This window comes from Hylobates moloch, unplaced genomic scaffold (assembly GCF_009828535.3).
Source record: "Hylobates moloch isolate HMO894 unplaced genomic scaffold, HMol_V3 SCAFFOLD_16, whole genome shotgun sequence".
In the NCBI taxonomy this organism is placed as follows: domain Eukaryota; kingdom Metazoa; phylum Chordata; class Mammalia; order Primates; family Hylobatidae; genus Hylobates; species Hylobates moloch.
Genome location: NW_026652291.1, coordinates 32,061,361 through 32,078,075, shown reverse-complemented (window position 1 = coordinate 32,078,075; position 16,715 = coordinate 32,061,361). Strand labels below are relative to the sequence as shown.

At 46.5% G+C, this 16,715-nt stretch overlaps 2 protein-coding genes across 16 annotated transcripts in view; one reads left to right on the top strand and one right to left on the bottom strand.

Moving 5' to 3' along the window:
- PAPLN (papilin, proteoglycan like sulfated glycoprotein) overlaps nucleotides 1-7,249 on the top strand; it is a 36,345-nt gene extending 29,096 nt beyond the window's left edge. Inside the window, exons 26-27 of the mRNA XM_032134910.2 lie at nucleotides 1,618-1,784; nucleotides 5,552-7,249. Of these exons, the coding sequence (XP_031990801.1) occupies nucleotides 1,618-1,784; nucleotides 5,552-5,721 (337 nt within the window). The 3' untranslated portion in view covers nucleotides 5,722-7,249. The remainder of the gene's footprint in view (nucleotides 1-1,617; nucleotides 1,785-5,551) is intronic.
- Nucleotides 7,250-9,591: 2,342 nt separating this feature from the next.
- The window catches only part of NUMB (NUMB endocytic adaptor protein), a 202,294-nt gene continuing 195,170 nt past the window's right edge, over nucleotides 9,592-16,715 (bottom strand). For 10 of the 15 annotated variants that reach the window (XM_032134911.2, XM_032134912.2, XM_058429687.1 and 7 more), the window contains 3 exons: nucleotides 15,359-15,505; nucleotides 12,306-12,446; nucleotides 9,592-10,315 (listed from right to left, as the gene is read on the bottom strand). In XM_032134911.2, the coding sequence (XP_031990802.1) occupies nucleotides 9,600-10,315; nucleotides 12,306-12,446; nucleotides 15,359-15,505 (1,004 nt within the window). In that variant the 3' untranslated portion in view covers nucleotides 9,592-9,599. The remainder of the gene's footprint in view (nucleotides 10,316-12,305; nucleotides 12,447-15,358; nucleotides 15,506-16,715) is intronic. The other 5 variants (XM_032134917.2, XM_032134920.2, XM_058429694.1 and 2 more) reach the window with 1 other exon arrangement.

Sequence of the window (16,715 nt, the reverse complement as noted above, 5' to 3'; positions counted from 1 at the left end):
CTGCTTCCATTCCGGCTTCCAGGCCTGGTGCTAGGGGAGAGGGCTGCAGCACCCTCATCCCTACAGAGCAAAGCTCTGTAGGGCCACTGGCTGGCTGCTGGTTGGGCTACACTAAGGTTTCCTAACCTCAGCACCACTGACAGTTTGGAGCTGGTAAGTTTTGGTTGCTGAGGGCTGTCCTGTGCTTTGCAGGATGTTTGGCAGCATCCAGGGCATCTACCCACTAGATGCCATGGGCACCCTCCCTAAAGTCATGACAATAAAGAATGTCTCCAGACCCACTGCCAAATGTCCCCTGGTGGCACAATCTCTCCTGGAGCTGTGAGCCATTGGACTACACTCAGCTTTGTGGACTTCAGTGGTCTTTTACCCCAGATCAATTGGTTTTATATTTGTCCATTCATTTAGTAGACATTTTTTGCCTCCTCCTTCCCTGTAATGTGTCGGGACTAGGCTAGGTTCTGGGGATCCTGGGGTCACCTGAGCCCCAGAGTACTCCTGGGCAGATGGCCCAGCGTCCCAGGAGCTCCACATGTGTTTTGTTGCAAGTGCTGTCTGTGCACAGAGGAGTGTCAAGGAAGGGGGGCCGGGAAATGACTTTGGCTGCACCTTAATAGCTAAGAATGGCAAAGGATGTTCTTGGTAGAGGAAGCAGCAAGTGCCAAAGGTGGGCATATGAGAGAGGACACCAGGATGGGAACCAGCCTGTGCACTGGCTGGGGGAGGTCATGGGATTGTGGAGGGCATCTGTGTCTTTTGTGGCCTTGAGCCCAGGGAAGGCAGTGGGAGCTGCTAGAGGTTTCCCCACTGGTGTGCTCAGTCCAGCCATGCCCGATCAGCCTGTCAGGCCTGCTTCTCCATGTTGGCCTCTCCTGGATCTTTCCAGCAGTAAACATGCATAGAACTCCCCTCTTCACAACCACCTTCCACTGAGCCTCTATGTCCCTGCAGACCCTACGCTGACACGGTGTCCCCTTTACAGCTGTCCATGTTGGTTGCCTCTGTCTGTTCATCTCCCTACTCACTCCTCAGGGCCTGCAGTGGGGCCGCACATCAGCCCCTGCTCCAGGACACTGTCCTGGCCAAGGTCACTGCCTCTCTCCCTAACTCCACTGGACACCTTGCAGTCTTTACGTGACCTGTAGTGTTCTGCTTGCCGTATGCTCCTTCTTGAAATTCTCCCTTCCCTCGGCTCCAGGAACCACTGTCTTCTGGTGTGCCTGAGGGCCTGTCCTTGGTTTCTCCCTGTGTGACCTGGACCACCTCATAGACATGCACTTCGCTGCGTCAGTACGATGCTGACACACTATCTGGGTCTGGACTCTTGAGCTCCAGACTTCAAATCTGAGGCCTCCTGCTGTCTCACAGGCACCCCAAATTTGAAATAGAAAATAACCTCACCATTCACCCCAGCCTTGGATCTCCCAAGGTTGGAGGGGCACCACCATCATCCAACCTAGAAACCTTGGTCATTCTTGATTTCTCCCTGTCCTCCACCTGTTTGCTCTCAAGGGGTGGGAATGGTTGGCTCTGGAATGGCCTTTGATTACCTCTTCCCTCTGTCTCCCAGGCCTCCAGAGGCCCTTGATGGCTCTCCCAGTGTCCTCTCTCCTCCAGGAACGGGCTACCTGTGCAGGCTGATGGCCACCGTGTCCACCAGTCCCCAGATGGCACGCTGCTCATTTACAACTTGCGGGCCAGGGATGAGGGCTCCTACACATGCAGCGCCTACCAGGGGAGTCAGGCAGTCAGCCGCAGCACCGAGGTGAAGGTGGTCTCACCAGGTAGGAAAGGTCTATATCCGGGGATGGGAAGGGCATTCCCCAGTATATTTACTGGTTCTCGAGGGCTGGCTCTGCAGTCTGAGGGACTCTGGTTTGAATCCTGGCTCACCCTGCCAGTTGCTGGTAGTGTGACTTGGGGCAAGGGGCTTACCTTCCTGAGCCTCATTTTCCTCCTCTCTACAGTGGGGCTGCTCCACTACCTGAGAGGGCTGTAGTGGAGATGAAGGAAATGATGCTGTGCTGGACCCCTGGAGATAGCTTAATAGACATTAATGCATGCAGGACATTCAGACTCACCGATTTTGAGACATATGACTGACTAGAATTTCATTATAAAACTTAAGGCAGACCACTAAAATCTGTCCACTGTAATCAGGGTGGCAAAAAGGTGGTTCTATGACTGAAAAGTGCCTTTATGGCCATTTGACCATATAACCCAGAAAGGAAAGGGCAGGGATTATCATCACCATTTTACAAACGAGACAGGTATGCAGAGAGCATAAGTGGGGTTTCCACCGGTCACACAGCAAATGTGGCCTACCTGGGACTACAGCCCATGTCTTTTGACTCCCCATGTTTTTTTTTTTCCCCCACGAAATTACTATACTTGTACCTAAGTGGAACCTTACTTGCATCATTTGATATTTGACATCGTAGCCTTACCTCCTCTAGCTACTACTCTGTCATACTTCAACAAATCCAAATTGCCTGTAAGATGCATTATTTTTGTACCAAGAAAAAAATGCTGCCAATGAAACGACACCATTCTGATACCATCAATTAGGATGCAGACCAACTTGAGAGATGTGAAAATAAGTGCATATCAGAACTGATGAAACAGATTGTGGTTCAGAGTTCACACTTACAAGAGATATGTTCAAATAAGCAGGAGGGAAAGGGGGAAAGGGCTTTGCTCGCCCCCCAGCCTGTGCTTCCTTGTGTCCTTGGTTCTTGTTCACTGAGGGACTGAAGACAGAGTGGTACCTCGGGCCAAGTTGCCAATTCTCACAGACCTGATACAGACCTTGGGAGAGTATGCCAGGCTCGGAGGTGCCAGAGCCCTTCCTGCCTGGTCTTCTGGGCATTCCTGACAATCAGGGCTGCAGCGCCACGCCAGGAGCACGGTTACACTCAGAGGGGCAGGCCTGGCTGCCTCCTAGCTGCCAGGCTGAGGGTGGAGACTGGCCAGTACTAGAAATTGAAGGTCTGTGGCTGAAATGTTGCTTTGTGAGTGGGACTGAATTGTTGGCTTCCTGTCTATGATCTCTTTAGAGATAGCCTCCCCAGGGCCCAGCTCAGTGCTTGGCATCACTAGGTGCTCATGTTGTGGCAGGAAATGGTGCCCAGCGGCTTTTTTCTCACCTGTTGCTCGGCGAGCGGGAGGGAGGGTTACAGGGTTCCTTCCTGCTGCTTCGCCAGCCCCGCCGCCCTGACCTCTGTCCGGGGTCTCGCTCGGCCCACCGTCTCGCTCCGCCCACTCGGCCCGGCAGGCTGCGCTCCGCTGGCGCTACCGGCGCCGGATTGGCCCGGATCCGGCGCCCGCACCCGTGGCGGCCCCGCGCTCAGCCCACGGCACGGGGGGCTTCCGCGGTGGGTGCTGACGTATAGACAAGGGGAACATGGTGGCGCCTGAAAACTCGGAGATGCCAGCAACCGCGGAGCCCCAAGGGGATGTTACAGGGACAAATGTTCCCGCTGCTCGCAGCTCGGTGAACGGGAGCGTTAAGTTCGTTCTTCCCTCCATTCCCTCCTGCTCGCCGAGCTACAAAAGCCGCAACACTCAGATACTTGGTGACTGAGGGCCTGCCTGCACAATGATGAAGTTACATTGGCGAAAGCACCACACTCCAGGGACTACTTTTCACCTGTATCATGTCCAGAAAATTGACCTTGTCTACATTAATAACCAAATCAAGGCTCTGAGACAAAGCAAAATGCAGATTCACAGTGAGAGAACTGTCAAGAGGACCTAGACATTATGTTTGCTGTTAGCTCCAGATGGTATTATATGGAAAACCAAACTATAATGAGAAACTTGCCTGATACCTGGTAACCACGCTGAAATGGCCTGAGACGTGGCCTCAGTCTGGCCACTCTCCTCTGGTCCTCTGCTCGCTGCTCTCACCTGTTCATTTTTTGTTGGGTCACACGGCGTGAGGCTGCCTAACCCTGCCCTACTCATGGTTGGGTGGCACATTGAATTTCAGTGTTAGCACCAGGGTAGGAGGCCTTGGCGTAGTCAGGCTGAGTTTAAGGGACATAGCTCTACTGGGAGGACTTCTCGACATCGCTGTGAAGTAGGTTGCTGTTATTAGTCCCATTTCACAGATGAAGAAATGTGCATAAAGGGCTTAAGCAACTTGCCCAGAGTTACCCAGTTGGCAAGTGGCAGAGCCCGGATTGAGCCCAGGCAGTCTGGGTCCAGAGCTGGTGTGCTTAATCACTATGCCGAGTTCCCACTATGATAAGTCTTGGGCTGTACCAGCTCAGACAGAGTTGATACCAAAGTTACAGACTTTTAGAAACAATATGCATTAATGGCTTTGTTATCGATGTAAATTTAGGTAGGTAATAGTCTGGTTATACCAATATACCAAACCTTTGTAAGGTTGTTCGCTGCTAGCGAACAGTCTTTTAGTGGTATTTTGTGAGTAAACAAGGGGAGAGAGGAGAAAGATAAGTTTTCTCTGGCTGCCTGAGGTCTGACTTCAGGGAAGGTACCGCTCTGGTCTAAGTCAGCTGAGTCTTAAGAACCCGTTCCAGAAGAGAGATGAAGCAGTAGAATGAAACTTTTTTTTTTTTTTTTGAGACAGAATCTTGCTCTGTCACCCAGGCTGGAGTGCAGTGGTGCGGTCGCAGCTCACTGCAACCTCTGCCTCCTGGGTTCAAGCGATTCTTCTGCCTCAGCCTCCCGAGTAGTTGGGACTACAGGGGCACGCCACCATGCCTGGCTAATTTTTGCATTTTTAGTAGAGACAGGGTTTCAGCATCTTGGCCAGGCTGGTCTTGAACTCCTGACCTCGTGATCCACCCGTCTCGGCCTCCCAAAGTGCTGGGATTACAGGCATGAGCCACCACACCCAGCTGAATGAAACTCTTAATAGGGAGTTATGAGATACAGACGTTCCTAGTAAATTCAGAGGGAGAGAAAACAAGGGCTTTGTTCTCAGTATAGTTAGTATTAGAGCCACCGTTAACAGGACTGTTTTCCTATTACCTTGTCTAATATGCATTGCTTCCTCTGGGGAAAGTGAAAAACTGGAAGGATGAGGACCCAGGTGACTAAGATAAGATGGTGATATTGAAGGGACAAAACTTTGATGGTTGGAGGAACCCCACAGAGAAAGGGAAAAGATAACAGAGCTCTTGCTAACTCAGAATTTTACTTGGGGCTGATCCTACCTGCTCTCCCAATCCAGAGGTGAGAGCAGTTTAGTAATTCAGGTCTCAAACGTAAGGAGTTAACTTCAAGAGATGTTTAATCATCCAGTCAATAAATATTTGGGAGTCTGGGAAGAGCTATTCACTGGGCTGAGGCCACAAATAATGGGAGGACCACTGCATGTTGAGGCCAACAAAACAGGTAGAAACCACCATCCCTCATACAGTTTGTACGTATGGTTAAAAGGTTACAGGGTAAGTGCACTTTGTTTTCAATCTGGCAGTTATAATGCTGTGTTCCTTTGAAGGAAATGAAATGGCAGGTGAGAATTTTCAGCATACACAGAGCTTCCTCACCACCTTCTCTCTCCCCTGTTGTTCTGCAGCACTCACGGCCCAGCCCAGGGACCCTGGCAGGGAGTGCATCGACCAGCCAGAGCTGGCCAACTGTGATTTGATCCTGCAGGCCCAGCTTTGTGGTAATGAGTATTACTCCAGCTTCTGCTGTGCCAGCTGTTCACGTTTCCAGCCTCACGCTCAGCCCATCTGGCAGTAGGGATGAAGGCTAGTTCCAGCCCCAGTCCAAAATAGTTCGTAGGGCTGCGGAGAAAGGAAGATGGACTCTTAGCTTCCTCTCTCTGGCTGGCAAAGGAAGTTAACTTCTGGAATACATTAGCTCTTTCAAAAACCCACCCAGTGTTTAGCCTCAACAGCAGCCAGTACCAGCTTCCCTCTGTAGCCTTCAGCAGTTTGCATCTCTGACATAACCACAGGCTGCTGTTGTCAAGAAGGGCAATCCGTTTGGGTAAGAATAACCTTTACTTTACAGCTTCCCTTTATAATTTGTTACACAGGAATAGTTCAATGCATTTATTTTTTATTTTTGAGACGGAGTTTGCAATGGCGCAATCTCAGCTCACTGCAACCTCTGCCTCCTGGGTTCGTGATTCTCCTGTGTCAGCCTTCTGAGTAGCTGGGATTACAGATGCCTATCACCACGGCTGGGTAGTTTTTGTATTTTTAGTTGAGGCGGGGTTTCACCATGTTGGCCAGGCTGGTCTCAAACTTCTGACCTCAGGTGATCTGCCCGCCTCAGCCTCCCAAAGTGCTGGGATTACAGGCATGAGCCACCACGCCTGACCATCAATGCATTTTTTTTATTTTTTTGAGACAGAGTTTCGCTCTTCTTGCCCAGGCTGGAGTACAATGGTGCCATCTTGGCTCACTGCAACTTCCACCTCCTGGGTTCAAGCAATTCTCCAGCCTCAGCCTCCCGAGTAGCTGGGATTACAGGAATGTGCTACCATGCCTGGCTAATTTTGTATTTTTAGTAGAGATGGAGTTTCTCCATGTTGGTCAGACTGGTCTTGAACTCCCGACCTCAGGTGATCCACCCGCCTCGGCCTCCCAAAATGGTGGGATTATAGGCGTGAGCCACTGTGCCCAGCCCATCAATGTGTTTTAAAGCTAGCTGTCAGGGCTCCACTTAATTTAAAGCTGGGCAGGGAGATGTGTTAATGATTTCAAAGTTAACACCTGTTTTCTAAGGGCATGCCAATGCCTGCTGTATCAGGGAAAGTATTCTGTGCTAGAATCAGCGATGGTTCATTGCTCTAGTCTCTCTCACCCTTCTAGGCAGTGCCTCAGTCAGCTCTAAATCCAGTGCAGAGTGTTAACAGCATAACCCTTGTTGGCAAAATGGAATAGATGTAAGACCTCAAATAGGGATTTGGGATGAAACAGTTGCAGTTAGCACTGTTATCTGAGCATGAACGAACTGGAAAAGCTCTTTACGTCATCGAGATATTAGACCTTGAAGCCCTCCTGAGGCCAACATGCAAATCTGGCTGTGAAGGTTCATCTGACACCTGTGTAAAGCTGACCAGCCTGCTCTGTACAGTGACAATGAGGAGACCCTCTCTTCTTTAAGTAGGAATCTGTGAAGCAAAATGTTTGCTGCCAGAGAAAAATCAGACTGTCATTAAAAACAGCATTAGCAGGATGAGGATACCAATGGGGAAGGGTTGTGGGCAATGCAGTGACAGGGAAATGGCTTCAGAAATGGTTTGAGTTGGAAGACAACATTCTTCATCTCTCAGGACTTCTAATTCCTTGATGCTAAAAGAAGAGGCATGGATTCTATGAGCTTCCAAGTCCCTTTCCACTTTAACTTTCTACAGATCTTCCAGAGGACTGCCTAGAAGCAAAGGTTATTTCTGGACAAAGGAAGACAGGCATTACAGGGACGAAAGCTCTGAAAGGTGACTTTTATTGCCAACACACTGGCTGGAAAAAGGGACAAACCACATCATGGGTGAGTGATACTTCTCAGTCTACTCATTCAACAAAGGCAACATGGGCTGGGGCAGAGGTCTTTTTTCATTTAATACTGGAAAAATACTGAAGAGCATCCATGTTCACTTATGGCTGGTTTTGCTACAGAAATTGGAAAATAAAGGCCACTTTCTTGAACTCCCCAGTTTAATTAAACCAGAATTTGGCCTAGTGGTATAAACACATCAGAAGGTAAGTTTGAGGTTAACTAGCAGCTAACTAGTTCTAATAGAACCAGTCACAGAATAGTGGGCTAAGATTAGAGGTAAAACTCCTCCTAGGCCAGTGGTTCTCAACTTTCTACCACATTGCGAGCTTAAAAACCAAAACACAACCTGGGGGGTTCCCCTGCCCCACTAAAATTTTGATTTAATTGATCTGGAATATAGGCCAGGCGTTAGGATTTTAAAAAAACATCCTCAGGTGATTCTATTGCATAGCCCAGGTTGAGAAGCACTGCCCCAGTCCTGGGGTGGGGCTGAGATTCTGCATTTCTAACCAGCTCCTAGGTAAAGTCCATGCTGCTTTCCAGACCACACTTTGAGCAGCAAGAATCTGACTTTAGAGATACACGCAGGATTAACTTAAAAAGTATGAATGAAAATATGAATCTTAAGGGTATTTTTCTAGTCACTAAACTAGGGATTTGCAGCAGCGGTAGAATGGAGAGAGACCAAAAGAACGAAAAGTAAATTCATTTACTAATAAAGGAAAGGGGAAAGAACAGCCCTTCATGGGCAACAGCTTCTACCATGAACATTTATTTTTGTTAAAGCAGATTATAAATTTTCATCAGTACAAATATATATAACTTACATTTGATTGTAAGGCCAACGTTCAAAAGTAAAAATGAGATGAGCTCTCATTATCCGAGGTCAAGAGGCTGCAACTGTCAAGGGGATGTTCTCACCGAAAGGGGGGTTGGGGGAAGAGGACACACACAAAGCTAATAAAACCAGAATCCCCATCCCCACAAAACTCATGGGAACAAAATTTAAAGGATAAAACAAAACCTACCAAGACCCATATTACAAACCAATATGGTAACCTGTGTTCCCTTCTATGGTATGATTGATTATGTCACGTTACCTTAGTGTTAAAGGATTAACATAAGGAAATTGCAGCAATATATAAAAGATATATTCTCTATAGAGCATATTTCGATAGATTCCATTAAAATGACATTAGGATTCCATCATAGCAGTATTGTCCTGGTTTTAAACCTTTTCCTTTATTTAAAAAAAACTACAACCTAGTGACTGTATTGGTCATAGCATGATTGTTGTTGCAATGTGCTACTTACAATGAATGACAGAAAACAAGCTAGGGATCCTGTCTGCAGCTTCCAGCCTTTCCTTTTTACTTCAGTAGGCATCAATGATAAATCAATCTTATGTACAATTTCTTACAACTAACCCCTTTAACTTTGGCAAGATTACTTACAACTCATACAACTTTTTAATATCTGAGAACTATTTAAAATATTCTAAATGCATAAAAATAAAGATTTTGGCATTTGATATATATAATATTCTGTTACTCAAAATGGAAGCTCAACTTCTCCCTCAAAATATAGCTCTGCTGAGCAGTTGCTGATATGTCCCCCTGGGAATTCTGGCAGCATAGCCTGCCTCTCTCTTCCCTAGCCTGAGCACAAACCACTCTTCTTGATCTCTAATACAGGCCACTACTGACAGGAGGCAGGTGAATGGCCTGAAAAACAAAGGGAGATTGCTTTGCTTCCTGTTGTGTTTTATATTTCAGTAAATGTGCTTTGAATATAGATTCTTGTTCAGATACTTTGCCTCTCTGTTGCCAGAGATTTGTAAGGGGGTGAGGGAAGAGGGAGTACAGAAAGCAACATTTCCTTGACTTCTTTAGCCTAATTGCAAGCCAGCTTTTCTCTAGGAATGCTTTTTCCCACGTCTTTTGAAATCACCCCTCACTGTACTCTGGGCCTGGACTTGTTCCTTGGGACCTTTGGGATTAGTGAAAAGAGTACTAATCAATCAATCAGGAGACAAAGTCTGTTTTGCTCCTTTGACCTCTACCCCCTGCTCCCTGTCTGGTATGGACAAGATACACAGCCATAAGGATTGCTTAAAGTTCAATTTCAAACGTCTTCTGTAAGTCACTGGAGAAAGGATTGGTAGGGGAGGGATTAGTACGCTGCTTGGACTTGTTTTCTAATGCAGCCCACTGGGCTTCAAAAGGATCCACTGGGCAGGTGCCTGTAGGAACCTCTGTATGCCTGTCTGCTGAGGCCAACCTGCCATCATCTACACCATTGAAAGCTGCAGAACCGTTGAGGTGCTGAGCAGGAGGCTTAAAGAAGGGACTGGTGGTAGCACTGCTTGCCTCGTAGTGAGGGAATGTCTGCTGCCTGACCAGGCTGGGTGACTGATGGGGGTGGGCAGCCTGAGGGTGGCCTGCAGTGCCAAATACATTGGCCACCATCTGGGAGGGAGTGATGCCCACCACAGGCACATTAGGGGCTGGATAGGGCATTCCATTGGCCACAGGATAGGACTGGGCAGGGACAAAGGCTGGCTGCAGGGCTGGGACCACACCCACTGGCACAGGCTGAGAGGTGAGGAATGCATTCCCTTGAAAAGGTGGTCCTGGCTGGGAGATGGCAGTGGGTGGAGGAGGCTGGAGAACTGGCTGCAGAGGAGCAGCTGAGGCCTGGGGCTGCTGAGCCCGGACGCTCTTAGACACCTCTTCTAACCATCGGTCGGCCTCAGAGGGAGTACGTCTATGACTGGCCTGGAAGAGACCTGGAGAGGCAGCACCAGAAGATTGAACCCACTCGGTCCCTGGAACCAACAAGATGAGACAAAAGAATCAGTTAGGGGCATCTTTCCTCACCTTATAATCTTGGTTATTTGAATGATCCTAACATGTACAACATGTCCCCCCTAATGGGACATTTTGTGGTTTTGCTAGGTAGGAGGAAAGTCTCTATTACCAACTGGGATTTTGTGGTAGGATGAAGAAAACTTGTCAAGATCATGCTGCTGTGTCAGCCACACTGAAGCACTGTCTAGATATGGCTCAAATGTATTAAACCAAGGCAGGTGACTGATGATGTCAGAAACCCCTCCCTGTTGCTATGGCTCATCCACAAAACAGAAACTAGCTGGTTGTGGTGGCTCACACCTGTAATCCCAGCTACTTGTGAGGCTGAGGCAGGAGGACTACTTGAGCCCAAGAGTTGGAGGCTGCAGTGAGCTATGACTGTGCCACTGCACTCTGGCCTGGGCAACACAGTGAGAACTCTGTCTTAAAAAAAAAAAAAAAAGCCACATGCAGTGGCTTATGCCTGTAATCCCAGCACTTTGGGAGGACGAGGCGGGCAGATCACCTGAGGTCAAGAGATCAAGACTATCGTGGCTAACATGGTGAAACCCCGTCTCTACTAAAAATACAAAAATTAGCTGGGTGTGGTGGTATGCATCTGCAGTCCCAGCTACTCGGGAGGCTGAGGCAAGAGAATTGCTTGAACCTGAGAGGCGGAGGGTGCGATGAGCCGAGATACTCCAGCCTGGTGAGACAGCGAGACTCCGTCTCAAAAAACAAAACAAAACAAACAAAAACTTAGCTTGCACATCCTCTAAAGGGCCCAAGGCAATTCATCTTCTGCTCTAGCAGAGCAAAAAGAAAATAACCAGTGACCTGGCCGTATCTTGCTGGCCTCTGCCTGGCTTCCAGAAATATGTTGTCTTTTTGGTGAACTGCCTTTATTACTATGTTAAAACCTTTTGAGGCTGGGTATGGTGGCTCACACCTGTAATCCCAGCACTTTTGGAGGCCAAAGCGTGTGGATCACGAGGTCAGGAGTTTGAAACCAGCCTGACCAACATGGTGAAACCCCATTTCTACTAAAAATACAAAAATTGGTTGGGCCTGGTGGCATGCACTTGTAGTCCCAGCTATTCGGGAGGCTGAGGCAGAAGAGTTGCTTGAACCTGAGAGGTGGCGGTTGCAGTGAGCCAAGATCGTGCCACTGCATTCCAGCCTGGGTGACAGAACAATACTCTGTCTCCAAAAAAAAAAAAAAAAAACTTTTTGGTTTTATGATTAATAGATGGTTTTTATACAAAAACTAGAAAGTACAAAAAAGCAAAAATGAAGTGCTTTTTGTAGCACTTTTTGTAGGCCTCCTATTGTAGGAGGCAGGGCACCCGCTTTCTACAGGCATGTCTGCACATCACCAAATCTGGTGATGGATTCTTTGAGGTGGGGCCCTGGAATCTTCTTTTTTTTTTTTTTTTTTTTTTTTTTGAGACAGAGTATTGCTCTGTTGCCCAGGCTGGAGTGCAGTGGCACAATCTTGGCTCACCGCAACCTCCGTCTCCTGGGTTCAAGTGATTCTCCTGCCTCGGCCTCCTGAGTAGCTGGGACTATATGTGCATGCCACCGCGCCTGGCTAATTTTTGCATTTTTAGTAGAGACAGGGTTTCACCATGTTGGCCAGGATGGTCTCGATCTCCTGACCTCGTGATCCACCTGCCTCAGCCTCCCAAAGTGCTGGGATTACAGGCATGAGCCACCACGCCTGGCCGGAATCTGTATTTTATAAAAGCTCTATGGGTGGTTTTGTTCCACAGTCCTAATGACTATCAATCTTATCTCTTTTGTTCTCCTTCACCATCCTTTCTTATGTAAGCAACTTATTTCCAGGAGGGAACATAGTTTTCCTGAAAGGATTCCTCCCTAGTTACCACTCAGCTAACTGGCTGAGTTTTAGAACCAGGGTCACTTATCTGATCCCAGAATCCTCAACACCATCTGTGGCCACCTTACCCGAACGTGTGGCTGCAATTTCCTTGTTAGCATCAGGGGCATGGGCCCAAGGGTTGGTTTCACGCACAGGTATTGCTACAGGTGCTAGAGCAGTATAGGCTGGCTTAGCAAGCACATGGAAGGCTGAGTCAGTGCCATTAGCTACAATGGGAGCAGACAACATCAATGGAGTTAATTCATGCAGGGTGTACAAGTTACCCCTTGGAGCTGTGTCAGTCAGGTGAATGTACAATACTGGTGGAATGGATAAGAGAGAAGAGTTGATGTTTGGGAAAACCATGATATCTTGCATTGGATGTACATCCCATTAGGCAAAGGGAATTAGAGGTTGTAATTTTTAAATGGTTGTACAGATAAAGTCAAATGACTGTTCTAGGAAAATATGTGCATGGGGAGTGGGGAAATGAAACCTACAAAAACAATTTCAAATTAAGGTGAACAGAGCTGCTGTGTTATAGGAGCAGCAAAAAATATCTAACTATTCTAGATATAGCTTAGCCTTTGGCATAATAAAGTAGGTATAGCATTTCCCTCTTCTTCACTTTTCCAAAAGGTCAAATTATGTTAACAATAATACTGGTTAAAAATAGGCCAGGCGTGGTGGCTCACACCTCTAATCCCAGCACTTTGGGAGGCCGAGGTGGGTGGATCACCTGAGGTCAGGAGTTCGAGACCAGCCTGGCCAACGTGGCAAAACCCCGTCTCTACTAAAAATACAAAAATTAGCTGGGTGTGGCGGTGTGCGCTTGTAATCCTAGCTACTAGGGAGGCTGAGGCAGGAGAATCGCTTGAACCTGAGAGGCGGAGGTTGCAATGAGCCGAGATCACACCACTGCACTTCGGCCTGGGCAACAGAGTAAGACTCCATCTCAAAAAAAAAAAAAAATTACTCTTTGTTTCCTCCTCAAAAGTTAAAATGTATATATGATTCGTTATTATGTGCTAGTCATTAAGCTAGTATTTTACATGCATCATTTCATTTAATTCTCTCAAAAACCCCACGAGTCTGGTATTATCCCCCTATTACAGATGAGAAATCAAGTTAGTATGTTTTCATTTGCTTGATTAATTTGTAATTTGCTATACAATTTCAACTTTTTTTGAAGGTTTTTTTTTTAACTCTCCTGGTAACTCACGGAACATTTTTTTTTTTAACAAAGATTTTTTCCCCCTCTATGATGTTTACAATATCACAAAATACCTACTATTCTTTCCTCATCTCCCCTTATTAAAATCTGCTAACCCTTGTTCCTTTTATTCCAGATACCTATATTAGTTTCTTCTCCTTAGCCCAGCTCTCAATAACATTTAGTTTGGTGTAGACAAGCACCTTTCCCTGACCTACAGTATAATTATGTCCTTTTTAGGACTGGACAGCCATGCCTATGGTGTTGGTACTATTTTTTTTTTTTTTTTTTGAGATGGGGTCTCACTCTTGTCACCTAGGCTGGAGTGCAATGGTGTGATCTTGACTCATTGCAACCTCCGGCTCCCTGGTTCAAGTGATTCTCCTGCCTCAGCCTCCCCAGTAGCTGAGATCACAGGTGCCTGCCACCGTGCCTGGCTAACTTTTGTATTTTTAGTAGAGACGAGGTTTCGCCATGTTGGCTAGGCTGGTCTCGAACTCCTGACCTCTGGCGATCCACCTGCCTCAGCCTCCCTGCTGGGATTACAAGACATGAGCCACCGTGCCCGGCTGGTGTTGGTACTATTTACCTAGAGTTTGTCTAAAAGACTGCCTTTGCTTTTTTGGTGGCAAAAAAATTTTTTTCACCTAGAAACTGGGAGCCCTTTAAAGGCAAGGAAAGGAAACTGAAATATTCAATTTTGCACACTTAGTGCCTTGTAGGCAGGCAGAATCAGCAGAATGTAATGGGTATTATATTCAGGAGGACCTCAGTTTAAATCCTGTCTATATGATTTGGGCAATTTACTTATCCTCTCTAAGCCTTTTTTTTTTTTTTTCATCTGTAACACCTACCTCACAGGGTTGTTGTGGGGATTGAATGAAATAATGCATGAATACCTACCACAATGTGGTAAGCAATGTGTAAGTGCTCAATAAATTGTGCCTATTATTACTGGTATTATAAATGTTTGTTAGATGACATGAAAAGTCATTTGGTACACATGACTATGAAGGTTTATTAAAAAGAAAAAGACCCTTGGAGGAAAAGCGTGTAGTTCTTCCAGGAGAAGCAGGGCACTATCTCTGGAGTAAAACTTCCTCTGAGCTCTCTTTCAAAAGAAACGGAGAAACAGCAATTATAGCAGCTCAAATTCTACAAGTCTGTAACTTAAGTTACATAAATTCTTTGCTGACCTCCGAGTCAATATCCACTATTTAGTCACTGTCTCTGAAAACAACTTTTAACTCTTCAATGCTACAAAGGCAAACTTTAAGACACTTGTTACAGAAGATGAACTAAAGACTTCAAAGGAGTGCCTTTTTCTTTATGAGCCTCTTTGACAGGGCAGAGACTAGGTGAGTCCAGGGCTTCTCAACCTTGGCACCACTGACCTTTTGGGCTGGATAATCCTTTGTTGTGGGTGCTGTCATCTACACTGAAGGAAGTTTAGTGGCATTCTTGGCCTCTAACCACATGCCAGTAACACCCCCAACCCCCGACTTGTAAAGCCCCAAAATGTCTCCAGACAGTGAATGACAAACTTTGCCCCGGTTGAGAACCACTACACTAAAGAAAGCATAACCTTTGAACCAATTCTGATGACTACTGCTTTTGGGAAACTGGATGGGTATGCTGATCCTTAACAGTCAAGTGGGAAATAAGGCAGTAGGTTGGGACTACAGAAATTCCTTATAGAATGGGGTGAAAGATGGGCACATGCAGAATGACAAACACATCTCAGAAAACAGGAAGGGCACAAAGACATCGTCAAATAGAGAAATCAATGAATCTAAGACATCAAACAGAAATTAAGGGGTCTGACCAGGCCTTGGGAAGCTCAGGATGCCAACTTACAGTTAGTGAGCAGTGTACTAAAAGTAGTGGTTGTAAAGAGAACAGCTGAGCAGGTCAGAGGGCACCAACCTTGGAAGGTAGGAGATTGTGGTGCCACCACTGTCACTGGTTTGGTCATCGGAGCAGATGAGAAGGGGTCCTCAGGTGTGCTGAAGGCATTGGTGATCTGTGAGCACAGGGAGCTGATGCTCTCTGCCTCCCCTTCTACCTCTGGCACTGCAAGGCAAACAGAAAATGGCTCTAGATGGAAAAATGGAATAATCCTGAAATTTGACAGTATGATGCAAGCTGGCATTTTATACTGTATCTCCTGTTTATGGAAGAAAAGGCTCAATTAACTGTATGGCAGGGCTACAAAACCAGTTTCAAAAAATTTACTGGCCACAATTTCATTGGCTTTTCAGATGGGAAAGTATAAAATGTCAACAATTAATGTACTAAGGCACATCTTCCTCTCTTACAAATCCCCAAATTTCTTCATTTCCTCTTCTTATAACACTGTTGGGAATCTGTCCTTTTTGTGCCAAGATGTTCAGCTAGCCAGATCTTTGCAGAAGACATTTGCAACCTGTATGCCTTCCAACGTGTTCTCAAGGCTGTGATCTGAATTAGGTTCTAGGGCCTTTACTAATTCTGTCAGGAAAATGGGTTCAAGTCTGGGGCACTAGTGGATGCTTAGTGCTTTTCTCTGTAACAAACTATGACAATGTCATCAATCTCATTTTTCTCCAAAGTCTCCAGTACTAAGCATATGATCTATGATAACATGAAAAAGTGAGCAGAGGTGTAGGACGCTAGGGCCTTTATTCTTAATACTGACTCTAGGATACGTTTGTATCACTGAGGAAGCTAATTATGTGTGCTAAAGCTCTGTTTGCTCATCTGTAAAGAGAATAATAGTTTTTATTCCCTGTCTGCCCTAGAACGAGAGTGAACTGAAATGAGGTACCTCAGCTGAGAACTGAAAAGACCCTCCGTAATCATCTAGTCCAACTATTCTTATAGGCCTAGTTTCATCTGTCTGCCCAACAAAAGCACTGACCAGATCTAATACTTTAGCTGCAGATTTTATGAAGAGGATAGACCTATAGGGGCTGGCATAGCTGTACAGAAGCCACATAAAGGCCTGTGGGACGTTCTGAAAGGTAATGAATATTTGTGAACAAGTCCACTGTCGGTGATGAACGACAGATCTTAGATGTACACGAGAGAACTGTCTAGAGTTTCCTCCCTAAGGAGCCAACCAGCCAGAAGGACAATGAGCACATATCCATTTCTTCTGCTGGTAATGCTATGTGTTTCTAAGGCCTCTTTAATTAATTCCCTGCTGGGTCCCAAATGGCAGAATAAGAATAGAAACTGGAGACCCTTGATGTTTGGAAGCAGGTTGGCTGAGAGGCAGTGAATGCACTTACATGGGGACAAA